The following is a 24,953-nucleotide window of genomic DNA, read 5'->3' as shown; positions in this document are numbered from 1 at the left end:
CCCCTGCAGTAATAAGCAGCTGCATTGTAAAATAAACATTAAATATATACTTGACTCATTTACGATACTCAAAGGTAGAGGAGTATAAACGGGCCTGAACAAATGCTCCAGTTCTGGCATTGCACAGAAATGTTTTCTTTTTTAAAAAGCTAATTTCAAGTAGGGACATAGGAAGCTTTCTTAAACTGCGTCAAAAACCATTGGTCCATCTAGCTCAGTATTGTCTACACTGGCAGGCAGCTCTTCTCCAGGCAGGAGTCTTTTCTAAACCTGTCTGGAGATGCCCGGGATTGACTGCTGGCACCTTCTGCATGCAAAGCAGTTGTTCTACCGCTGAGCTATAGCTTTCCTCCCATGCATGCATATAGCCTGTTCAAGAAGTCAAGGGTTCCAAAATGATGGAGCTCTGTGAGATTGCCTTGCTGACATCTGGAGCTTTCAGGCAAGGCTGGGCTTCCTATTTACTCCACTGTGGGGGCAGCACCAGCATACCCTCCAAATTTTACACATCACTTGGGAAGACAGGTGAACTAATGCCAGTGTACTGGAATAAGCAAAGATCACCAGTGTTGAAGCAATGATTCTCCAACATCAGCTTCGTTGGACTGGTCATGTTGTGCGGATGCCTGATTATTGTCTTCCAAAGCAACTCCTCTATTCTGAACTTAAAAATGAAAAGCACAAAGCTGGTGGTCAACAAAAGAGGTTTAAAGACTGTCACAAGGCAAATCTAAAATAATGTAGTATAAACACCAACAATTGGAAAACACTTGCCTCCGAGTGCTCCAATTGGAGAACAGCCTTTACCAAAGGTGTCATGGACTTTGAAGACACTCAAACTCAGGACACAAGGGAGAAACATGCTAAGAGGAAGGCACGCTTGGCAAATCCACACCGTGATCAACTCCCGCCCAGAAACCAATGTCCCCACTATGGAAGGACGTGTGGATCCAGAATTGGCCTCCACAGTCACTTACGGACTCATTGTTAAAACCATGTTTATGGAAGACAATCTTACTCGGCTATGAGGAAGAAGAAGAAGAAGAAGAAGAAGAAGAAGAAGAAGAAGAAGAAGACCCTCCAAGTGTCCTGATTTTCCAAGGATAGCCTCAGAATTATGGAAGCCACTCTGGCTTCTGATTTGATCCCAGAATCTCCCTATTTTCCTCGCCAGTGCTGCTGCTACCGAGCTCAGGGAGGAGGAGGAGCTGGCGCTTGTTCTGAGTGAAGGAGCATCCCATTGCCTCTCCATGGCTGCTGCTGCCAGCCTCCTCCCTTGGGCAGCTCATAGCGGCTGCTGGAGAGCAGGCCCCGCCCCATGTGACGCACTGGCTCTGAGGGGCAGGCATTGGGCAGGGCTGGCCTGGCGGGGAAGAAAGGGGGAACAGAGTACAAGAGTCTTGATTTTTGTTTCTTTTACAAATGCTTTGTGTGTCCATGTCTAATCTTGCCCCTTTCTAAAATTTATTTGTGTGTGCTTTTCTTTTTGTAAATACAATATAGCTGTACCTTGGTTCTCAAAGGAATCTGTTTTGAAAACGTTCAAAAACCAAGGCATGGCTTCTGATTGGCTGCAAGAGCTTCCTGCACTCAATCGGAAGCTGTGTTGGATGTTTCGGTTCCAAAGAAACCGTTCGCACTTCTGGGTTTGCGGCGTTTGGGAGCCAAAACATTCAAGTCGTAAGGTGTTCGACAACCAAGGTACGACAATCCAATCCAATCCGGATTAAGGGGTTTTCTCAGGGCACTGGAGAGAGTGTGTGCTGTGTCCCATTGGTATAGTTGTGCTGGCACTTGCCCTTCTTCTGCTGGGAACTGCTTTGCAAGGGGCAGATGGGGGGTTGAGCAGGATCAGTCTGGCAGGAAATGAGAAATGTTCCTATTTTCATGGGAGAAATGTCTGAGGGTATGCGCCATGTGTCCAATGACGATTTGCATGTGATCTCACTGAAGTGAATGTGGAAGTTTTTGCTGTGCGAGTGAGTCAGATCCTCCCTTGTGTGCAAGGAGCTGCTGGGAGGGAGCAGTGATGTCCTGCCTTAGGGCAGGTTCCTTGACTGGCTCAGCCACAGCGGCTCTTCCGGCCAGACCTTTTTTTTCTCCTATAAATATGCTACAAGCAACAAGAAGTTAAAGGAATGTGCAGGCCCATTAGGCAGCATGAAAGGCAGGTTAATAACTGATGGGGGGAGGAAGGAAGAGCATGAAAGTGTTTGGCGCCTTCTTTCCTCCAGATCGTTTCAAAATTACAACCAGCTGTTCTGTACATTTGACACTAACAACAAAACAGTAAGGCATTTCCAACAGGGGAAGTACCCATCAAATATACAGGGAAACAATATCTATGATTCAATTTGTGGCGGCATGGTGAACGGAGATCATTTAAGAGGCACCTTTGAGATCTCAGGCAACACAGGCGAAGTCCACAAGAGCTGGGGAAGAGTGAAGACGTTAGTAATTATTAAGGGGGGGAAATGTCAGAAGGACCTAAGAAACTGCAAACCACCAAACCTTGATTTCTAGGGTGGGTAAATTAATAGAATTAATAGCAACTAGGGCAACAGACTGCACAAATCCACTTTACTTGTGTGAATCTAAAGTTCTGGCCTGGCTTAAATCCCTTCCACAGAACAGCAGCCATTCAGAGGCAACTGTAATCAAGAACGAAAGGAACAAATGGTTTTGAGATGACTGAGCCAGATGCATTGGATGAAGTGGCCTGTAGGTCTGTGGCATACTGAATTTGTCAGCCTTCTAAAGTGCTACAGGAAGCTTTCGTTGTTTTTGAAATGCAGGTACGATATCAAGGAGGCACCATATGGAGATCTGGATCACAGGGAGCCATGATGAACAGGGCAAATAGGGATAAATTGATGGCGCCTCCTGTTGGGCTCAAGCCTAAAATGCCTGCAGACAGCAACCAATCGGGGGTCCACAGAGCATTCTGTGGTAGGCGGTCATCAAAATTCAAGATGAAACTCTGGTTCAGGATAGGGCCCAATCAAAACAATATGCAGGCACCTGTCTTATTGCACAGGAAGTTAAAGTAAGCAAAGGGAAGTGAGCAGGTTGCAATGTTCATGTTTACATGAACGTATTCATGTTTACAGAGCTTAGAAAGTGTTCCTGGGCATTCCTGGGCAAGGCCATGGAGTTACAGTCAGCAACCTTGCATGTGAGTCACGCTGCCCTCAGCCTGGCCTTCTTCTTCCCTTCTCATGTCACTTTAACCTGATCCCTAATCAGTTTGGAGAGCACCAGGAACATTTGATTTTCTCTGCACCCTCCCAGCTGAATGTTCTCATTCCATAATGATGCAACACCGTCTCAGTTTCTGATGGGTGTTCCATAAAACACAATAATGCTTTCTGAAAGGGAGCCAAGAGCCAGCAGGACTGTTTGTGATGATGTTGGGGTTCTTTAAGCTGCTTCTTCTTTTTTAAAAAATGAAACGACATTTACAGCCTTTTGTTCCACTCCTTTAGATTCCAATGACTTAATTGTAGGTTACCTAATTCTGTTAAGTAGAAGTGATTCACTCTCTCTCTGGGTCAGGTGATGAAGAAGAGCCTGCGGACATTTTTGGGTGCCTGCTTTGTAAATATTTGAAGATATATGCTCAGCAGTAGCTGGTAAGGCAGTGGTTCTCAACCTTCCTAATGCCGTGACCCTTTAATACAGTTCCTCATGTTGTGGTGACCCCCAACCATAAAATTATTTTCATTGCTACTTCATAACTGTAATTTTGCTACTGTTATGAATCGTAATGTAAATATCTAATATGCAGGCTGTATTTTCATTGTTACAAACTGAACATAATTAAAGAATAGTGATTAATCACAAAAACAATATGTAATTATATATTGTGAAATATTTATTTCTAATTACAAATAAATGAAATTTTGTCTTGAAGCATGGTGTAGCATGGGTAACAGTCTTAATATAACAACAGTAAACTACATTGCTACATTTTGCGACAGTATGTGTAATGATTTTACATTTACCCAGTAATTATAATTCATGAAGTGTCATTTTACCTCCAATACTGCTGCTTTCAACACAGTAGCCGCTCTCTACATTTGTGACTGGTCTGGATAAGTACATTACTGCGCCAACCCTGTCACATATACCTGTATTTGTAAGGGGTGTATGTGATGGGGCTGGCACAATGACGTCATCACGCCAGATGTGACGTCATCACACTCATATGTGGGCATATCTGCATGTGGGCGGACCCACCTGGAGACGGATAGAGGAGCGGTGTCTCAGTTCCTAAGACCATCGGAAATATGTGTTTTCCGATGGTCTTACGCAGAGGTTGGCAACCTAAGGCCCATAGGCCGGATACAGCCCATGGCTGGTTCCGTTGATTGTACCAAGAAAAAAGCACACCAAGAACTCAGGCCAATGTGAGTTTCAACAGTGGGAGTGGTCCCTACTCGCAAATCAATAGTCAATAGTAACAAAATCGAATCCATTCAAACGTATGTATTCTGACAAGGATTGCAATTTCAATAGAGATAACAAACTCAAACACATAAAGATATGTATAACACAATAATTCGTTACAGAATTAAAGATAAGCGTTTATGAATAGAGATAAGTTTATGTTAGTCCATAGTCAGATTCAACATGGAGGTCTTGTGAAGGTCTTAGTTGCAATCATAGAGCAGAAGTCAGAAGTCAATTGTGGATTAGAAACCAGGACAGGGCTCTGTTTCGATGTATTCACCTTCATCAGCTGGAAGTATTAAATATTACATGAAAATACATTTGAATTCTAAATTATCATAAATTATAAAACAGTCATAAATTATAAAACAGTATTATATAACATTTGGTTCCTTACCTAATTTTTAAAGGGTCGTGTAAGTTTAAAGACTTTCGGATATCCTGTTATTTTCTACATTTCTCAGGGATAACAACTGAAAATAATCAATATTAATAATAATTACGGTACATGTGTTGAATCAAATTAAAAACTCTAAGGCAGCAAATAATCATGATTCCTCACTTACATGTGGGTAGATCAACGTGTATCTTGAGCTTTTCTGTGCGTTTTCAATTTGGAAGTGAGCCTATCACCTTTTATATGCACTTAAAGGGGTAGATAAGATCCCCAAGATCTTCTTAAAGGCATAGAGTTCTAAAGTTCAGAGGACAGCTGCAGTTTAATGTGAGGCCTTAAAGAAATGATGTATAATCCTGATAGCTATTCAGACCCATAGGGGTCATGGTCTTAAGTAAATGGATGTACCGGGCTTCCTGTTGTAATAACAGTCTATTGATATGTCTCCGATTGAATGGGTCTACTCTAGGCTTCCAGATAATGAAAAATACAAAATCATCTTCCTGTAAGTACTTCAATTGGAGAACAGCCTTTACCAAAGGAGTCATGGGCTTTGAAGACACTCAAACTCAGGATGAAAGGGGAAGGCAAGTTTGGCAAACCATCACCGTGATCAACTCCCACCCAGAAACATATATCCTCATTGTGGACCTAAAATTGGCCTCCACAGTCACCTACGGACACATCATTAAGACCGTGCTCATGGAAAACAATCTTACTCGGCTATGAGTGATCACCACAGAAGAAGGGTGTGGACCTGTTGTTCATTCTCTGGTAGACCTGGCATCCAGACAATATCTTTCCACTCACTACTAAAACTCTGTTATTTCCCTTGCTCCCTTCATATTTACAAGCCATTAATTAATTGCTTTGCTGCTGCAGTCAACTTCACAGACTCTCCCTGCTGTTAAAGGCACAAGAGCTCTGCCCAGAAAAAGAGCTGGCATTCCTCCTTTAAGGCCAGGAGGAGAATGGGTTCCAGACCCCACTTGGAAACCATAATGTACAACAGCTCTTTGCCCAACTTCACACTCACCATGGAAAGAAAATGGACAATGAAGTGATGGTAATAATTAGCACAATGTGGTGGCTCACAAACCAACAGCATCACTAAGTTAACATAACATTGTCAGAATGGCTGTAGGTAATATTATATTGCAATTCCAGAAGGATTTGTGACACATGGTGTGTCATTGGAAAAGACATTCCATAAAATGTGATCTCAGATAAAAACATCTTTGAATGCTCAGAAATGATGGATGCTTGTCATTTTGCCTCCTGGGTAGTGCTGTATTAAGTATTTTAACATAAGTTAAAGACCAGATATAAATGTTCTTACACATCAGGACAGAGAGGATTAACTTTAGTTATTTTATGCGGTCACAGTGCCTCCTACTGCTTTTGACAGCAAAATGTGAGCAGATTTTGATACAAAGGTCAGTCAGAAAGGAGTTGTTTGAATTCTCATTTCTTGGACACAGCCGGAATACGACAGTGTCCAGACAAAAATTGCTGAAATGTCCATTATTATTATTTTTTTAACTTTGCCATTCAACAACTTTTGTGTCCGGGTTTTCACTTTTTGAAATCTTAGGCAATTCTAAGATATGCAGTATTTATTTTGTTTGTATATCGCCCTATACCCATGGTTCACAACATAACATTAAAATAGAAAAAACACATAAATAAAAACAATAAATTAAATAAGGCATTCCGCCGAATGTGCAGCCATCAGGTGTAGTTCCACCCCCCCCCCGTCTCCGTCCATTTCCTTTGACAAGGGGAGGGAATGGCTGGAAAACCTTCCAAGAAAGTCCGGCATTTCGAAGGACAGACATTATGCTTCTCATACTGAGTTTTTTGAAACCAAAGGAATGCGCTTGAACGTCAGTCTAATATCCAGAGATGCCTTTGGAGAAGATGCTGCACTTTCTCAGTGCCGGATTTATGTATAAGCTAAACAAGCTATAGCTAACCCAAAAAAAATTTAAAGGGAAAAAAGTGGACGTACATTCCCAAAACATAAGATAAAAAACAAATAAAATAAAGCCTACATACAGCAACAGTGGCAAATGGCTTTAGATACCTATTAGGTTCATAAATTACCATATAGCATATATTCAACACAAAAAACAGCGAAAATTTGTTGTTGACAAAGGACAGCTGGACATATAAAGGGCCCCATTACCTTCAGTAGCTTAGGGCCTCATCAAACCTAAATCCGGCCCTTACCCTCCCTTACCGAGCCTATAATTGACAGGTTCGCGGGTCGCTCCGTTTGAAACCCCTGCTTGCTCCTCCGGAGATAAATCCAGGGGACGGCGGAGCAGTACCGCTTGCAGCCGAGCGGGGGCAGCAGCGAGCCAGATAGTGGGGCGGGGTTTCCCCTCTAGCCGCACCGAGCGCTGCGTCCTCTGTGGCTGCGAGAAGCACTTCCGTTTCCGGGCCGCTCCTTCGCTCCGCGGAATTGTGACGGGGCTCTTGCAGGCGCCGAGCGAGCGAGCAAAGGAGCCGGCTATGGTGCTGCTGGAGAGCGAGCAGGTGCCACGGCCTCGCGTTTTCCTGGGTCCCTTGGCCCTGGGTCGCTTGAGTTGGGGACCGGGGGCCGGGTAGGCAGAGCCGGGGCGGGTCCACCCACCCGTTTTCTGTGCGTGGCCGCCTCATGGGGGGCGGGGGGCGGCGTGGCAGTTCCTGAACTTGGCGGTGCCTCCCGTGAGGATTCCGGTGCGGAGATCCTGGCTCGGTTTAATGAACCCCCGAGTTGCGTTACCCTCACTTCATTCATCGCCCCTGGTTTCTTAAACGAAGACCACTCAGGATTCCCACCTTTTGGGGGCTGGGGGTTTTTTATTGGGGCGGGGGGAGGGTGGGATTTATCAGCTCTGATAAATTACTGCTTTGTGAAGGTGGGGATAGAGACCCGAAAATGCAGGCATTGCAATCGGATGGCGTCACTGGAAACTGACATTAGGAAAAAAATAAAACGTAATTCATCCGCGATTGTTCTTAATCAGAAAACGGGTTTCTCGTTTGCAGTTTCTGACGGAGCTTACAAGATTGTTTCAAAAATGTAGGAGCACAGGCAGCGTCTATATCACGCTAAAGAAATGTAAGTATTATGTTAATTATTTCAGCAGTTGTGAATGGTGGATATGCCTGTGTATTTGCCCAGTACTTTGTTTTTCAATATCGCCCCTTAAAAAAAAAAAAAAAGTGTCGTGAGCCAGTTTGTACTGCAGTTGTTATCATAAATGAAGTAATGCTGAAATGGGCATGTATGAGAACTGAAAAATGTGTGGTTAATCAAAGAAAACCCATATCTGTAGCTCTCAGCTTCTTTAATACATGCTTAATTTTTGCTAGATGGAGGAAATTCTAAATGAGGGACTGGGAGGTGCAGAGCAGTGAGTACACTGTCGCATCCTAGGTCCTGCCAACTCCTGTTATCCAAGAAAGAAGGGAGCAGGTGGCACAGCTGATCAGGTCCCTAATGTAGATTCAAAGTCTCCAGTGTGCTAACCAAAACAACCTGTTCTGAGTTTTTGTAGACTGCCCTCCACAGTGGCGTAGCGTGGGTTGTCAGCACCCGGGGCAAGGCAAATAATTTGCGCCCCCTAACCCGTGGATTTTAGCACTCGAGTGCGAGCGAGCGCCCCCCCAGATGTTGCGCCCGGTGCCGCCGGCCCCCCTGCACCCCCCACGCCCCCCTAACCCCCTACGCTACGCCACTGGCCCTCCACAGGAAAACTGCCTGCAGAAGTGCCCTGTAGTTTGGGCATCCACTACAGTAGAGCTTGCACCCTAAGCGTTGGTCTCTGCCAGCCAAAGCTAGAAAGAAGCAACCACACTTTTACTCTATAGCCTGCTCCATCCCAGAGTTAGGAGCAGAGAACAGTAGATGGGGGTATAAAATTGATGAGATCCTCTTTTAACACAATAAATATTAAACCTCAGCTCGCAGCTGTTTGCCCCAAAGCCAAGTCAAATAAAATCTTTAAAGGTTTTTAGAAAAAAACACACATTCTGGTCTGAGCAACCTTATTGCGGGGGAGGTACCCAAGAACAAACTAAGGGGTTGCTGTGGAGTCGTTGGAAGAATTAATGTGGCAGTAGCGATCTTTTTGAGCAGTCTGTTGCTGCCACTTCTGAGCTGATTCCTACCCTCCACTCCATGCCTGAAAACTAGGCTAGGTTGGCCATACCTTCCCTTATTCCCCAGTGTTTGCTTTCAAGCCAGATATTTGAGGCACTCTTAGTGGGATTGGGGGATGAGATGACTATTTGTTTGCATCTAACCGTAGCCATTATACACTTTAAAAATCCACATACACGTTTGTGTCCAATTTAAACAAAGCAACGCTATTGTTTCTCAGCTTCCACATTCAGAATTCTCCTAATCTTCGACACAAACTTCAAAGCTGTAAAAGTACAAACCTGCATTTCAGCATTCTTTCGCCACTATTGGATGTTGTGTATGTATATTTGTTTAATGCTTCTGTTTAATATAGATGATGGTCGGACAAGACCCATCCCACGAAAGGGCCATATTGAGGGCTTTGAACCTGTAGACAACAAATGTCTTCTTAGAGCAACAGATGGGAAGAAAAAGATAAGCACAGTGGTAGGTACTAGGTAGGCTTCATTCAGTTGGGTCCTAACATGACTGAAGATAAATGGAAATTTCTTTTTAGTGTGGGCAAGAAATTACTTGCCAATTGTCGCAAATTAGATTTTGTTTAATCAACCTAATTTTAAGTGTTTAAATGTAGATTCAGTATGTTCATCCTAGAGACTATATGGTTCCACTGTCATAAGGATTAAAGTGCAATTTCTAAAGATCTTAATTCCGTTGACAAGGAGAGTCACAAAATTAGCAATTGGTAGAGTCTTCTGTTGCTAGGTTACCTGGAAACAAAAGAACAGCAGCAAAACACAATAGGAATGCCATTTGTTTGCAACATTGATTAGTGCAATTCTTTCCAAGGCACTGCATATATAATCATCAAAAAGAGAGAATTTAGCCAATGGCAGTTTAAAATTTGAGACTTGCTTTAAAAAATCATTTTGGAAGTCTTTTTTTAAAACTCCGTAACCTTTCAAGTTGCTACCTGAAGCTCTTTGAGAAGCAATTGTCCCTTTCCCCAAAACTCAATTCATGGCATTAAACCACAAAGATGCTCTAACCCTTATTAGACTATATATAATTTGATTTATTCAGCTGAAAGCAGTAGTCACTGAGACTTATTCTTGAAGAAGTTGTTGACATTTTATCTTGTAATTTTTAAAATAACATATGACTAACTTTTTTATAGGTGAGTTCAAAGGAAGTCAACAAATTCCAGATGGTAAGTGTATACCGGATTCACTTCCATTTCAGAACATTTTATGGATTAACTTCAAATTACAAAATCAATAAATGAAGTGGGGCACTCTGAGAAAGATGGGCACTTCTAACTACAATATTTTAATTCTGCAAATGAATTGCTACTGTTTGTAATCCTATGGAATTTGAATGCATTCTCTGAAATGTTTTGATTGTTTTGGTTGCAGGCTTATTCAAATTTGCTCAGAGCTAACATGGACGGTTTAAAGAAAAAAGACAAGAAAAGCAAAAATAAGAAAAGCAAAGCAACACAGTGACAATACAGAATGTTTCTACCCCTACAGTGGATCTGAATTCTAGCATGTAAACAGTTTTTTCTTTATGTTGTTACTTTTGACCTTACTTCTGGTGGATAGCCAGAATCTAGACATCTTAAATTGAAAACACTCTTTGGATTGTGATATGTGGGATAGAACCACAATACATATATTGTAGATGCTGTTGGATTTTGTATCTGCTCTGAGTTGTTGTTGGGCTGAGTGGTTGGTTGTTGAGGAGAACCCATCTTTTGGGTGAAATAGTACAAAAATAAAGGATTAATATTTGAAATCATCTTATACTGAAACTTTCTGTCTGCCTTTAAGACTGATCAAATGAGGCCTAGTGTACAGCAAAAGTTGCAATAGAAATGGAATTAGATAAAAATTTGCTTTGGTGTTTCTCTTATTAACAGCTTCAAGGTTTTTTATGATTGGAGTTAAGTTGGAGGTCAGTACCTTTGTGAGCCACAAGAATTTGACAAGGAATCGTGCTGCAATCTGTGTTGAAAACTTGACTTTAAATAGTTTATGACTCATGTTCTAAATCACTTTTAGTATGCTTGTGTTTAACATCATTTTTCAGTATTTGTGCTGCAGTGACAGATACTTTTGCATTGACAGATACTCCTGTGCAGCATGGTGCAAGGCAAGTGTTATGTCAGTCAAATTTATTTTGCTGCTTAATGGTGGTGTGGCAAGTAAGATTTAGATTGTGCATTGATGGAATGATCTTCAGGCAGTAATAGTAGAATATTAACTCTGCCCAGTGCTGCTAGCTTCTTAAGAGGAACAATGAATCCAAATTTAAGATGCATCAATGACTTAAGGAATATTAAAACTTTCTTCCTTCAATTAGATAAAACTATTAGCAGGAGTCATTCTTAAGAACATGTACATATTGCAAGAGAGGCCGTACTGAACTATCCTGATTCTAAATTCTTGTATAAAGTACATTCCATTACAAGTCACGGGTTTCTAATTGTGCTTACACATAGGTTGGATGTGTAGAGGAAACATAATAGGAAACCTACATTGTATTTGAGACTGCTGGATTTAAAATGGATGAACTTGGATCACAGTTGTTAGTATGACTCTTCTCTCAGCAAGCTAGAACTAGATATGGTGTCAAATGGGCAGCTAACCTGCAGTCCTTCAGATGTTGGATTCTAAACCTCATGGTCAACCTCATAAGGATACTCTAAAAGTTACCTTGTCAGCCCTAATCTATCCCCAATGAATACTCCCATTTACAGTAGCTGATTTTTGCCAACAGAATGAGACAGACAATGCTTAGAGGGCAGGTTCCTTACTGGGCTGTAAAGGAAATATGTGGAAAAATTGGATTTTTTGGCCTCTGCTGCTTGCTCTCTGCAGTAATTGAGGGCCACTCTCTTCACCCTTCAAGTTCAGGGCCAGCAGTAGTGGCAAGTAGAAAACAATTTAGATCCTAATAAGTGGGAGGGGTTTCTGCCACTATAGATTGCAGCCATGTCCTTGTGATGAATGAGAAGACTCCTTCAGATAAGGAGGGGGTTGTTGAGATTCTAGGGCTTGGTGCTATGGATACTAAAACTCTTGTTTAAGTCACTAGTTGAATCTTCCACCCACTGCTTTGCTTGAAACAATGACAGCAATACAGCAAGATAATCAAACAGGACTTTATAAAAAAAGGCTACTGTACAATACATTCTGGAAAGATTTACAGCTTTAAAGGAAGTAAAGGAAGTATGGCACAGGAGCTAAACCTTAATACTTCAAAAGTTGTCCCGACAGTCCCTGTAACAAGTGTGCGCAAAACATTTCTTCACATTAGCGTGATTGGAAGCATATATTGGTTCCAAGTAGTATTCCAGTTCATTCTCTTTGAACATTCAATACTAAAATATAATTTTGTAATAGTCATCTCTGTAGGTGTAGAGGATAAGCACAGGCACTCTGCAAGAAAGAAAAAGGCAGAACATGTAAAGTATTACTCCCAGTCATTTAAAATATTCCATAGCTTGGATAATCCACTCTTACAAGAGAAAGTAGACACCTTAATTTCACTGGCTGACAAACACTCTCTTCCTTCAAATACTGACCACAGGGTATTGAATGAATTGTGTTCACATACAGCAGCCACTCTTATGTGATGACTTTGTTGGGATATAGACCAATGCTTTAACAAGCCAAGCAACTGTTGTTTGTTGTAAACCAGGATTCCTGGTTCACACAAAACAGTAAGCTGAGATTTTTTTGAAGCCACAAGTAAACTGCAGAAGTCCTCTTTCTGGTCATGTGGCAGGGAGGAATAGGAGAGGACCCTGTGAACTGAATGAGCCTTTATCTGACTATCCCTGTCAGTGTGGCATATTGCCCGAGCCTTAATGAAATCTGAAAAATGACTTGTTGGTTTCTATGAGAATTCCACATGCTTACAAGTACTTACCTTTTTTTCATTTTAATATTGTGGATTTCATCGCAAATTAGTTCAATGTATCTTTGTTTTGGCAATCGTGACATCAGCTGTTTGACAGTTGAATAGAAGGTTTGTTCATCTGCATCACACTGAGAAGAGGAAATAGTAATTAACTGGCAAATATTTTATTGTGGAGTAGGAATGGTGTTTAATACGCTGAGCGCCTAATATGTTGGTATGATAGTGTGCACTTTGTTGAGAATGTCAGCTTGATTGTTGATATTAGCTCTTCCCGAAGTGTAGTGTATATAAAAGTCCAGGTCTGTTTTGACAGGAAACTTGGAAAGGGGGAGGTTGGCTTGGGGGGACAGTTATACATAACCTTTCTCTAGATGTTTGGCTCCAAGTGGGCATAAATTCTACAGAGGGAAATACTGCTTTCCTTGCTGTACCTGACAAGTGGGAATTTCAAGCCTATTTAAGTTAGCATGGGCTTTCATTAAGAACTAGACAGTCATAGTTTTTTTTTACCTCTAATGATAAAAAGTGCATTATAGATTCCTTCGGCAGATCCACCTGCAGGAAAAACAAAAATTAAATCAATGTAAGTTTGGAATATGTATGAAAAGCAAGTTGCATTTGAGTTAATCCACTTTAAACTTCTCAAATCTTTCATCTAAATTTTAAATTCTAAAGACTGCATGGCCTTGGAAATAACATTAAATTGGAAAGGGGAAATGGGAATAATAACTTGAACACTTTGTTCCTCTGTTTTCCCCTAAATTTATTTATTGCTTTTATATCTCATCTTTTTCTCCCAAGGAGCTCAAGGTGGCATACATTTAATCATTTAATTTCCACAACAAAGTTACTTACTGCTAAAATTTCAACTTCACTTTTCTGTTGCAGAGTAGCAATGCAGGTCTGGAGTTTGGTTTGTACCTGGAAATTACATTTGGTTTTAAAGATGCACACACAGACAAAGGTGATGATTCCTTTTCATATCAAAACAAAAACAAGCAATCCTGTTGAACTGTATATAGTCGTACTTCTACTTACGTATCCCTCTGGATACAGAATCTTCGGGTTACAGCCATGGCAAACCCGGAATTTTATACTTCCTGGTTTCACCGTGTGCATGCGCAGAAGTGCTCAAATGCGCCATGTGTGTGTGCAGAAGCACGCCTATATTTACGTAATTTTTGGGGTGTGAACAGACCCCTGGAATGAATTAAGTTTGTCTCTGGAGGGTCCACTGTACTCTCAAGCCAAGTCTCTCTCACTGAACTGTGCTACATGTTACAGTGTTTTCACAGAAGCATCAAAATGAAAATCCACATGTATATCAAACATCCAACAGCCAGGTGTGCAGGGGGTTTAACTGCATATCCACTTGCATGACCACCCACACAATGAATTCTACAAATTAGATTGTTTAAAGTGTTCAAAGGATGGTATAAATCCTTAAAATAAAAACGGCTCCCCCTTGTGTGCAAATATTGTTGACTCTGTCCTGAAAAAGCCTTCCAAACAACTCCATTCTCTAGGATGGTGAGCGGCAATGTGAACTGCACGCCTCTCATAATCATGGATATTTTGATGCACACATGCCTCTATATTTATTCTTCAAACAATATAAAAGCAAAGAAGATTCAACCGACTTGAGTTGTCAGTATTGCTTCTTGATCACATTCACTAGTTGGAAATAATGTGAAGCACCTTGCTGGCAACCTATTTTGCAACAGAATAACCCTGAACAGAAACCACAATCCAAGATGGAGTTCCGTATGCTTAAGCTGGCTGAAATGATGGGGCTTAAGGGCTATGTATTAGAGTTGTACCTCCGAAGTCGAACGCCTTGCAAGTCGAACGTTTTGGCTCCTGAACACCGCAAACCCAAAGTGAGTGTTCTGGTTTTCCAACGTTCTTTGGAACCCAAATGTCAGACGCAGGTTCCGCAGCTTCCGATTGGCTGCTGGAGCTTTCTGCAGCCCATCGGAAAGCCATGCGTTGGTTTCCAAACTCCAACGGACTTCCAGAATGGATTCCGTTCGACTTCTGAGGTACAACTGCAGTTTGAAGCTAAGCATTTTAAGACAACTAGCAGCCTGGCAGGCAAGGTTTCATGTGGCAAGTTTCAGCCATGTGCACTTGCGTTCCATGCAGATGGTCTTGGGTTTAATCCCTGGCATCTGCAGGCAGGGCTGGGAAAGGTTCATGGAGAGTCACTGCTAGTAAATGTTGATGAGAGATGGGGAACCTCTGTCCCTTCAGATGTTGCTGTACTCCAGCTCCTGTCAGCCCCACAGAGCATAGTCGATTGCCAAGAATTATGGGAACTGGAGTCTCAACAACTTTTGGAAGTCATATCCTGGTGTAAGCAGTACTGAGCCTGATTGACTTGTGACGGTCTGATTTGGTGCAAGACAACTTCCTATCTTCTTTTCTGTGTCCCTGACACATACACCATTTGTGGTGAGACCTCACTGCTACGGAAACATTGCGATGTAGCTACTAAAAGGAGAGCTGCATTCATGATACCTGAACTTCATAGCGCCGCCTGGCACTTGCAGACAACTTCTCTGATGGTACAATGCAGACATTTGGTACCACTACAGTTCCATGTGGCTCAGACAAACCTAACATGATTCAAAATATTTAGTTAGAAACACCTCTCTTACACATGCACTTAAAAGAGACAAAAAGCTATATAACAAGTCTTCATGTATTATGTCCTTGAAAGCATTTTTAATGCTAGCCTGCACTGAACTATTGTAGTTTCTTGCAAAGCTGAATACACACAAACAACTAGGTTTCACTATTAGATGAGACTTCGTATCTCCCCTTAAGCAAGAGGTCCCAGGGAGGTTACAACAATTTATATATACAATATTAAAATCAGTGGGGGGGGGAATTGCAGTTGAAAGAGCAGGGTAGGTCCTGAAATATATATAATTTAGGTGCCAAAGAACTGCATTTTCCATGAAAGAACTTGCTAAAATATAAACCTAGTTATGTTCAATATACAATTAATGTGCAGCATCTGCTGTAGTGTACATGATCTGTGCAATGAACACTACTAAATTAATATATAGTCTAACCGTTAGTATATACCTATGTATAAAGTACATACCTGAAGTATTAGAAAATGATCCTTTTAGATTTGGTGCTGGCAGATTATCAGAAATTTCCCTAAAACAAAAACAGAGCAAACAGGTTGCTCAAAACATTTGCTATTATGAACTGCTTTCTTCAATATTACATAAAAGTAAGACATTTTGAACAATGGAACAATCCTTCCTCAGATTTGCTGGCTGGAAAGGGTTAGGAGCAACTAGCTTCACTGGTGGAGGTGGGTGTCTCCTACTACACCTCTGAATAGATCTGCAGGTGAAGATCTACTACCAAAAGTTCTTTTGGTGGTGGTAAGGCCCCAAATGGGGCATTCAAGGGGGTGATCTTTGATCCACTGGATCTCTAGATTCATGAGCGATGTCTGATGACTGCCTAGCTTTGCAACACCTGGGATAGAGGGAGGAACCAATGGTGCAGGGTTGAAAAACTAAGGAACTGGAGGGGGACCAAAGTATGGCCCTGGCCGCTGTGAGCCAGAATGGCTCTGGAAGTGGCAGTTCAGATGCCCCTTCCACATGATCGCCAATTTAGGTAATAAATCAAAAGGTGATGTAATAAATTGTTATGTTGTTCAACACATGACAACTTCTGTATTTTACTCTAAACAATATGCACTTATTTATCCTGAGCTGTTTGCAAAATCAACGAGGAAGGCTGCTGTTCAATGAGCTGCACCAGAGCCTAACAACACTGCTGGAAGGGTTATGCCTGTGACTGTCTAAAACAAACAAACACATATAATCAAAATGTGGTATTTGTGGCCTTGTGTTTTGAAATGATTTTGCATTTGATTGTTATTGTAACAGTGTACCGATTTGTGTTTTTGTTCTGTTGTGAGCCACCTTGGAACACATTTATATGGAAAAGTGGCATACAAATTTTACTCCTACTCCTACTGCAATTAGTGTCTTATTTCTCCAAGTTACTATGCATTATAGCTACCTGTTGCTTCTTTCGTCACAGAATTTGGTCCTCAGTTTCTGAGCCAGATGATCTACTAGATCAGATTCCAAAATCCTTTTCTCTGTCTGCCTTTCCTTCTCAAACGATTTCACCTGCAAAAATGCAAAACAGGTGTTTGATTCCCCTTTGAATTACTCCCATCCAGACACTGACCAGACTTAGATCTCCTTTAAGCATCGTCAGCAAGGCAAAGAAAAGCAGAAGGGGAAAGATGCAACCCAGGCACTTTTTACCTTTACATGATTTCCTTCTTTATCAGAGACGAGGGCCACGTAGGTGATCCCGGAACACCTGCAATATTCCTGCAGTTCCTCCTGGGACTAAAATTACACAAAAAAAATAAAGATTAGATTTCACAGCACTGGATGTTTTCTGGATAGACACACAGAAAGACAGTGTGGCTGAGAATGATGCACTTGAACTGAGGAGAGGCGGGTTCAAATCCCTCCCTTCCCACGAAGCTTGCTTGGGCCAGTCACTGTCATTCAGCTTGATCTACTTCATAGAGTTGCCGTGGGGATAAGGGCGGGGAGGGGAGGAGGGATAATTTTGCACCCCTCTAAGTTTTCAGGGAAGAATGGAAATATTTTTTTAAAATGTAATAAATATAATCCATACCAGGCAAAAGTATCAAGTTTTCTCTGCTTGGGCAAACTTGAGGAGTGTTCATACAAGATATGTTCTTGAGCTTTATAAGGTTTCAACAATTTTAAAGTGAGACCCAAGGGGTGGGATTCAACTACAGTGGTACCTCAGGTTAAGTACTTAATTCCTTCTGGAGGTCTGCTCTTAACCTGAAACTGTTCTTAACCTGAAGCACCACTTTAGCTAATGGGGCCTCCCGCTGTCGCCGCGCTGCCAAGCACAATTTCTGTTCTCATCCTGAAGCAAAGTTCTTAACTTGAGGTACTATTTCTGGGTTAGCGGAGTCTGTAACCTGAAGCGTATGTAACCTGAGGTACCACTGTAAATCCTTGTACGGGTGGAACAAGTTACACAACAGGAGTCGCTCCCTCAACCATCCCCAAATCTGTTCCAGGGGGACAGAACAAATCAAAGGGGTTTTTTTTGGGGGGGGGAGTCCTGCTGTGCAGCTGGAAGTTATTGAGTGCTATGATGAATATATGAGGTGATTTACCTGGGACCAGTCGTACATGATTTCAGCTGCAATTCCTGCAGCCCAGAGCTTCTGAACAATATTGAGAGCTCTTGCCATTGACGTTTGGCCAACACTAACGACTAACAGGTCGCAAGAGCTCACTGTAATCTGGAAGAAAAGGAAGGGGGGGGGGAGGACCAAATGGTTAGAATCCTTGAGGAACTGCCCCACCACTGTTTTTGAAATGATTAAGTCAGAATGGCAGTGAACCTTGCTTTTGATAGAGATAAAGCAGTCCTAGCTGCTAAATAATGGTCATATTCTTGGTTAATAATCATTATTTGGACATCTTGGAAGGTGCACAGGCTGGGGGCAAACAACAATTTGGAGAAGCCGATAGAGACTTTTTGGAAACAAAAAATTTAACTGTTTTTTCCTCAGAAAAAAGAAAAAAAAAAAAAGGTTTACATGCATTTCTACGTTACACAGTTGGAAGCATCCGGGTATTAGTTCAGGTATTGCATGACCCCAATTACAGCAATGAAAATCTTAAGTGAAACAAGCATTACCAGTCTTAAGACTATTTGCTATATTTTCATGTCATTGATAATGTTTGAGAGAGATTAACACTTCTGCAGCTTAGTTACTCTTTACTGAGTTTACATTTAAATGATTTTAAAAATGTAATGCAGAGGAATGCAAACATACAGGCTCTTCCATACTCAAAACTGCTGAGCTTATTCTGTCTATAGCTATGCTGACTCCAACTGCTGAAGGAACTGGACCAACTGCTTGTGGGCCTCTGAACTGTGGAATCTGAGAAGACAAAAAGCAGAGGTATACTAGAAAAGTATCAATCACAGCTTAAATTTATAAGCACAAATTTATAAGCACTCACCAAATGATCATATCTTCCCCCAGCAGCGAGAATGTCAGTAACTATCCTGTGTCTGCGTTTAATATATGCAATAAACTGAAAAATAATTCCATTGTGTTGCTGTATTTTATAAACCAGCCCCAAATTTATGGATACCTGCAAGATAAAATGTCGAGTTTCTGTTGTCATCTTAGACTTAAGGCAACTGCAGTAAGCAGAAATGGTACAAATGTTCAAATTAACAAGCATGTAAAGGTATTTCAGGTACTAAAATGAGAATTGAAATTCCCTAAGGAAGGCAGCAGTGATCCTAAACAGCATCTATCCCCTCCTGCCTGGCTTTTCACAGGGTGGGGTGTGCAAGAGCTATTGTTATCCATCTGTCTCAAGCTTATCCTCTGCACTGGTGTACAACTGGTCATTTTCTGGTCAAATCTCCAACCCCCATTACTACATACTGTAAATTTTTTGCATGTTGCGCACTTAAGGTGACTAGCTTCAGTAGGTGCTTTCTTTATGGCAATTAAATCCAGAAGATCTGTTATGATTAATCATGTTTATGACACATAAGAAATACAGTGGTACCTCGGGTTAAGTACTTAATTCGTTCCAGAGGTCCGTACTTAACCTGAAACTGTTCTTAACCTGAAGCACCACTTTAGCTAATGGGGCCTCCTGCTGTTGCTGCTGCGCTGCCAGAGCACAATTCCTGTTCTCATCCTGAAGCAAAGTTCTTTACCTGAAGTACTATTTCTGGGTTAGCGGAGTCTGTAACCTGAAGTGTATGTAACCTGAAGCATATGTAACCTAAGGTACCACTGTACCGTTCTAACCCATTTATTTTGACTTTTTAAAAACTCTTACAAACCTGAATTTTTATGCCAAGTTTCTTTAGCAGACCCACTGTTTCCTCAAGCTCTTTCATGCCAAGTTTCACCAGCGAGGTGGCCCCCGTCTTTTGCTTCAATATCGTGTTTAATAATGGCATCAGATCTTGCAACTCTCCTTTCTGTTCAATGAATTTGTACAGTTGAGCAAGCTGAAAGGCAAGAGATGGGTATAAATAAATCACATATGAAGGAATTCCTACGTGCTGGTTGGAACTAAAGGCACAAGAGCAGGAAGGCCTATCAGCAAAAGAAACTGGCAAACAAGGCAGCTGTTTTAAAATGAGACTGTGTGAGTTCTAAATGGAGCCGCAGCCAGTATTCTGGACCAACATTTTGTACCAGTTGAAGTTTCTGCATCATCTTCAAGGGCAGTGCCATCGAGAGTGTGTTGCAACAACCTATTCTGGAAGTTACTAGAGCATGGAGTACAATGGACAAGTCATCTCCACCCCAAAGTAGCCAAAGCTGGTGAATCAGCTTGAGCTGGAAACAGGCACTCCTGAGCTTCCAGTGACCATGCTGGAACATATCTGCTTTTCATGATTCAGCTTCCAATTTACTGGCCTCCTTCCAGCTCACTGCTGCCTCCAAGCACTGACCTTGCACCTTAGTGCCCTTTCCTGATTTAGATAGAAAAATGGGTGTGATCTGCATATTGGCAACAGTTCCCAGTGGTTTCAGTATGTTAAATACTGTCTGTTTCCAATAGATAAATCTCAGCTAACTTAAATATAATGGTCAATGCCAACCAATGTAAAAGACAGTATTGGGAGGGAGTAGCTATGCCCTGCCTGTTATAAATGGGAAGAAGGAGAATATAAAAATAAAAGTTAAGTAAAATGCTCATGGAAGTATTTGCACACTCTCTTGAACCTCCACAGTACTATGAAAGAAAACTGAACATGTTGCTTTTAATTTTTAACCACTCTGAGAATCTCTCAGGGCTCAAGTGTGGGGTATAAATGTATCTATACATCAAAAATAACACACACACACACACACACACACACACACACACAAAACCAAGGCATTTTCATATTACTTACATTGTTTGATGATAGAGAAATGTTGCAGAACTTGGCTTCCACTTCTCTTTTAGTTAATTTTTCAGTCTGCAGCAAAATAAATGATCAACATACAAGCTGTTTGATATTCTCTTATTTCTAGTTGGGGGTGGGACTTAAAAGAGAATTTGTGTTTTTTAAAACCAAGCAGTGCTTAAATTTTATAAAATAAAAAAGTGACATTTAAATTTCTGTCCTGTCACCCGTAAAATGTTCAACATTTATATGCAGATAATTACTAAACTTTATCTACATGTCTCCTTATATTGGAAGGTCTCAAGGAAACTTACATAGAAAATGAAGAAATATTTAAAACCATACACCGATTATAACTAAAAGTGATCACACTAAACATCCCCCAAGTACATATTTCCCACAAATGATCACGGTGACAGAACATTTTGTTGTATTTGCAAATAAAAAAATACAAGAAGGAAACAGTTAAAAATAATCCACTGAGTGAGAGACATACACCGACGTTCAAATGCTTGGGTGTGTTAAAAAAAGTCTCTGAGGAGGTTTGAGGCAAGCATACAGGCAAGTATTACCACTATGCCAATGGTGCACCACAACTAAACATTTCTTGCCCTCTGAAACCCAACAGTTCTGTCTCTGCCCTTGGAAGAAGGTCTGAATGCAAATCCTGGAATTTGGTGTCGCACCTGAACTGATCTTAAGTCCTGCTCTGGTTATGTTTTGGGTGAAGGATTGTATCTCAGTGGTGAAGTATTTGCTTTGCATTCAGGTAGTCCCAGGGTTCAAGCCTCAGCATCTCCAGGCAGGGTTGGAAATATCAGGGTTGAAACCTTGGAAAGTCACTGCCAGTCAGTGTGGACTATACTGAGCTAGTGTCAGGGACTGTGCTGCGGAGGCTGCACTGAGGAGGAATTGGTGGGAGTCTCCCCGTCCTGCTGCTCCTGACCAGGAGCCCGAATCTTCCCAGGAGCAGTGGGAGAGTACAGATTTGGAACGGTGGTTTGCAGAGGGACATAGTTCAGAAGACAAAAGTTAGGAAGAACTGAGTGGTGAACAGCTAGGTAGAGGAGAAGTGGGAGAGGGAGAGTTAACAGACTCTCTTTCGCTGGAAAGCATCCATCTGCTCAGGCCAAGGTCAAGGAGAACAGATAAGGTGGCAGCACAGAAAGCAAAGTGGTTGTGAGATCAGGTTGCAAGGTGCGGAAGTGACGTGGATGACGAGGGGGGAAGCAGGTGGAACCCTTAATTGGAAGCGCCTTCATTCCTAGAAATGGATTCTTTGTTCTTTCACTATGAGCATTAAAATTTCTAACTGGCAAGAGACTCCTTTTGCTTTGTTCTGCTTATCTACTGCCAAAGCGGGGAGGTAGCTGAGTCCCTGAAGCCTGATAGCTAGATGGACAGGCACAAGGCAGCTTCCTATGTAAAAAAAAGCTTTACATGCAACATGTGCCAGAATGTGGCTGTGGACAAATGCTGCCCACAGGAAAACCAATGCTGTATGAAGAATAAGCATCCACACCATCTCCAGGGTTCCTGAACCAGCAAGACGTGTGGACAAATCTCCTTTGCTGAATCACGGCAAGCAGAGCTGGTGCATCACAGCCTAAAGGCAGTTGGGGACATCTGAGCCAATGTTCACCTTAACGTTACTTTCCTGCTACTTGAACCCATTGTCTTTTCCTCCTCTCTCTGATCCTGGTGAACGCCTACTCTTCCTTTTCCCGCTGGCCACTCCTTCAAAACCTACTGCAATGATTTATGCCGCTTGTCTGCAACCAATAAAGTAGTCTTGTGGTTACTGAACACATAAATGACTTACCACAGCATCATAGAGAATGATGTAAACTTGATTGAGTTTGTCTTCAGGTATTCCGCAATGCAGGAGGATAGCTTTCAGTAAGGCAGTGTGATTCAAGAAGATGCTATAGTTTCTTTCCTAAGAAAGAGCAAAGTTTGGTGTTTATGCCCATTACCTTTTTAATGATAGCCAAATTTGAGTTTCCTTAAGTCAGCAAAAAAAAGTTCACTAATCATTCGATCTCTTAATACAGTGGTATCTCGGGTTACATACGCTTCAGGTTACAGACTCCACTAACCCAGAAATAGTGCTTCAGGTTAAGAACTTTGCTTCAGGATGAGAACAGAAATCGTGCTCCGGCGGCGCAGCGGCAGCGGGAGGCCCCATTAGCTAAAGTGGTGCTTCAGGTTAAGAACAGTTTCAGGTTAAGAACGGACCTCCGGAATGAATTAAGTATTTAACCCGAGGTACCACTGTATATAGTATTGTGTCTTGCACATCAGAATGGAGGTGTACTTCAAACTTGGAGGAACTCGTTTGAAACGGCACTTAAGCCGTGCTAGCTGTGTACAACTTGAAAACAGTGGTCAGGATCCAATGAACCATGAAACTTGTTCTCTGAGTCTAAGCAGGCTTAGATTCATTCATCTGCGACAGAAGCCTTCTTGCTCTACCCTGGAACTGCAAAAAGTGGTTTTGAAATGGAGTAGTATGTAAAACAGCTTGGACTATAGTATTGTGGTGTGAAGAGTGTGTGTCAGAAAACATCAAAAACTCTGTTCAGCTAATGCAACTTCACTGCATAAATCTAAGCAGTTCTTGGCATCCTAGCTAATTATTCAAATTTTGTATTTAATTTATAAATATTTGTAGAATCATTAACATATCAGCTTCAGTAAATAAAAATGAAGGCTACGTTTATGCCATGCTGGATTGTGGCTGTGTTCTAGGCGTGATTTTCCAGTAATTTTAGCTGGTACAAGTTCCCTGCAGTTTCATAACATCTGCTTCTGCTCTGCAAATTTTTTTCTTAAAATGTTTTGAGATTTTTCAAAGGAAAGTATGTCAAAATCTTTGGGAAAATCCAACATTTTCTCCTTAATGTCTTGCTTACAGATACTAAATACATACACTCCATGAAGAGAAGTCTGGCAAAGATATGTTACAATTGGGTAGAGAGGCAAGAAAAACTAAACTACATAAAACTTGAAAGACTTCTATAAGGCAAGCTATAAAATGGACCAAATTCATTCCTACTCTGCCCTAACATTAAAGGGCTAAGTGCAGAAGGAGAAAGACACTCCTCCTTTTAAACTAAACAAAAACTAAAACACTGTTTGTTTTGGAAAAAAAGAAAACAGAGGAACACTTGCCTGCAACACAGGAAACTCTTGGATTATTTCAGAAATTGTGTAGATTGCTTCTGCAATAGGTAGAAAACTGTTGCCAGCAGGAGTGATTATATCCAAAGCACATTCTAAGAGCTCTCTTGGATGACAGCGGTCTAATTTCCGAGGCCTGAAAACCCGCTCAATACAGTATCTGGGAGGGCGGGAGGAAAATGTGAATATTTTACATTTTAAAGCATTTTTATTTATTTTTAGTTATTTGACATATTTATTGCTATTTTGGGGGGAGGAATAAAGCTCAACAACTTTGCGGGTGTCAGGAATTTTACTTTTTGAAATATAGCAACCCTAGGTTCCAAGGACAATTACAACACAAAAGAACAGCAATGTACAATATATCAACAGCAAACAATTAACACAGCCAATAAAATCATGTGCAGAGATCAACAATTACTGGACATTCCCAAAGGTCTGGGCAAATAGATATGAAGCTGCCTTTTACAGTGCTAAATATTATTGACTCATCTACCCCCATTCTGCTTGCAACAATTGGCTGTGACTTGAGACTTCTCCAGTGCTGCTACTCAAGATTTCTTTTGTAAATGGAAATGCCAGGGAATGGTACAACATGCAAAGTGTGAACTATGGCCTCTCCTATATAGGTTAGATTTATTTTTAAAGGTACAAAAATTAGACAGGCAGGTACTACATTTGAAGAAAGAATGAAATGATTCCTGGGCCATGCCCTTACCTTTTCAAATTTGTTATGTTATTTCTAGCTACATATCTTGCAAAAGGAATCTGGAGGGGAAAATGTAAAATACAGATTGTAAATAAAAAAATAAGCATATCAAACAAAAGTAGTTGAAATGATTTTGCAGTGAACATGGTAATTAATGAAATAGAGAA

At 41.3% G+C, this 24,953-nt stretch overlaps 2 protein-coding genes and 2 long non-coding RNA genes across 4 annotated transcripts in view; 2 read left to right on the top strand and 2 right to left on the bottom strand.

Moving 5' to 3' along the window:
* Positions 1-4,207: 4,207 nt before the first annotated feature.
* On the bottom strand, positions 4,208-5,370 carry LOC310847790. Its single transcript, XR_014566022.1, has 3 exons — positions 5,015-5,370; positions 4,850-4,925; positions 4,208-4,741 (listed from the first exon to the last, which is right to left on the bottom strand). It is a non-coding gene; the product is annotated as an uncharacterized lncRNA (long non-coding RNA).
* A 1,863-nt stretch (positions 5,371-7,233) lies between these two features.
* On the top strand, positions 7,234-10,784 carry SRP14 (signal recognition particle 14). Its single transcript, XM_083745716.1, has 5 exons — positions 7,234-7,390; positions 7,886-7,958; positions 9,358-9,470; positions 10,162-10,194; positions 10,400-10,784. Exons 1-5 carry the CDS (start codon positions 7,367-7,369, stop codon positions 10,487-10,489), a joined length of 333 nt encoding a protein of 110 aa, XP_083601842.1. The 5' UTR covers positions 7,234-7,366; the 3' UTR covers positions 10,490-10,784.
* A 1,352-nt stretch (positions 10,785-12,136) lies between these two features.
* The window catches only part of EIF2AK4 (eukaryotic translation initiation factor 2 alpha kinase 4), a 47,210-nt gene continuing 34,393 nt past the window's right edge, over positions 12,137-24,953 (bottom strand). The window contains exons 24-39 of the mRNA XM_083744148.1: positions 24,796-24,845; positions 24,069-24,237; positions 22,717-22,833; positions 20,901-20,966; positions 19,833-20,003; positions 18,986-19,120; positions 18,796-18,903; positions 18,127-18,255; positions 17,222-17,308; positions 16,968-17,080; positions 16,024-16,082; positions 15,432-15,529; positions 13,767-13,832; positions 13,422-13,466; positions 12,921-13,039; positions 12,137-12,427 (exon numbers count right to left, since the gene is read on the bottom strand). Coding sequence (XP_083600274.1) covers positions 12,370-12,427; positions 12,921-13,039; positions 13,422-13,466; positions 13,767-13,832; positions 15,432-15,529; positions 16,024-16,082; positions 16,968-17,080; positions 17,222-17,308; positions 18,127-18,255; positions 18,796-18,903; positions 18,986-19,120; positions 19,833-20,003; positions 20,901-20,966; positions 22,717-22,833; positions 24,069-24,237; positions 24,796-24,845 — 1,590 coding nt within the window. The 3' untranslated portion in view covers positions 12,137-12,369. The remainder of the gene's footprint in view (positions 12,428-12,920; positions 13,040-13,421; positions 13,467-13,766; positions 13,833-15,431; positions 15,530-16,023; positions 16,083-16,967; positions 17,081-17,221; positions 17,309-18,126; positions 18,256-18,795; positions 18,904-18,985; positions 19,121-19,832; positions 20,004-20,900; positions 20,967-22,716; positions 22,834-24,068; positions 24,238-24,795; positions 24,846-24,953) is intronic.
* On the top strand, positions 13,046-13,484 carry LOC310847832. Its single transcript, XR_014566044.1, has 2 exons — positions 13,046-13,133; positions 13,189-13,484. It is a non-coding gene; the product is annotated as an uncharacterized lncRNA (long non-coding RNA).

Source organism: Podarcis gaigeae (genome assembly GCF_964106915.1).
Source record: "Podarcis gaigeae genome assembly, chromosome: 1".
NCBI classification, from domain to species: domain Eukaryota; kingdom Metazoa; phylum Chordata; class Lepidosauria; order Squamata; family Lacertidae; genus Podarcis; species Podarcis gaigeae.
Note: the sequence above shows the minus strand (reverse complement) of the source record. Positions and strands in the feature narration are given on the sequence as shown.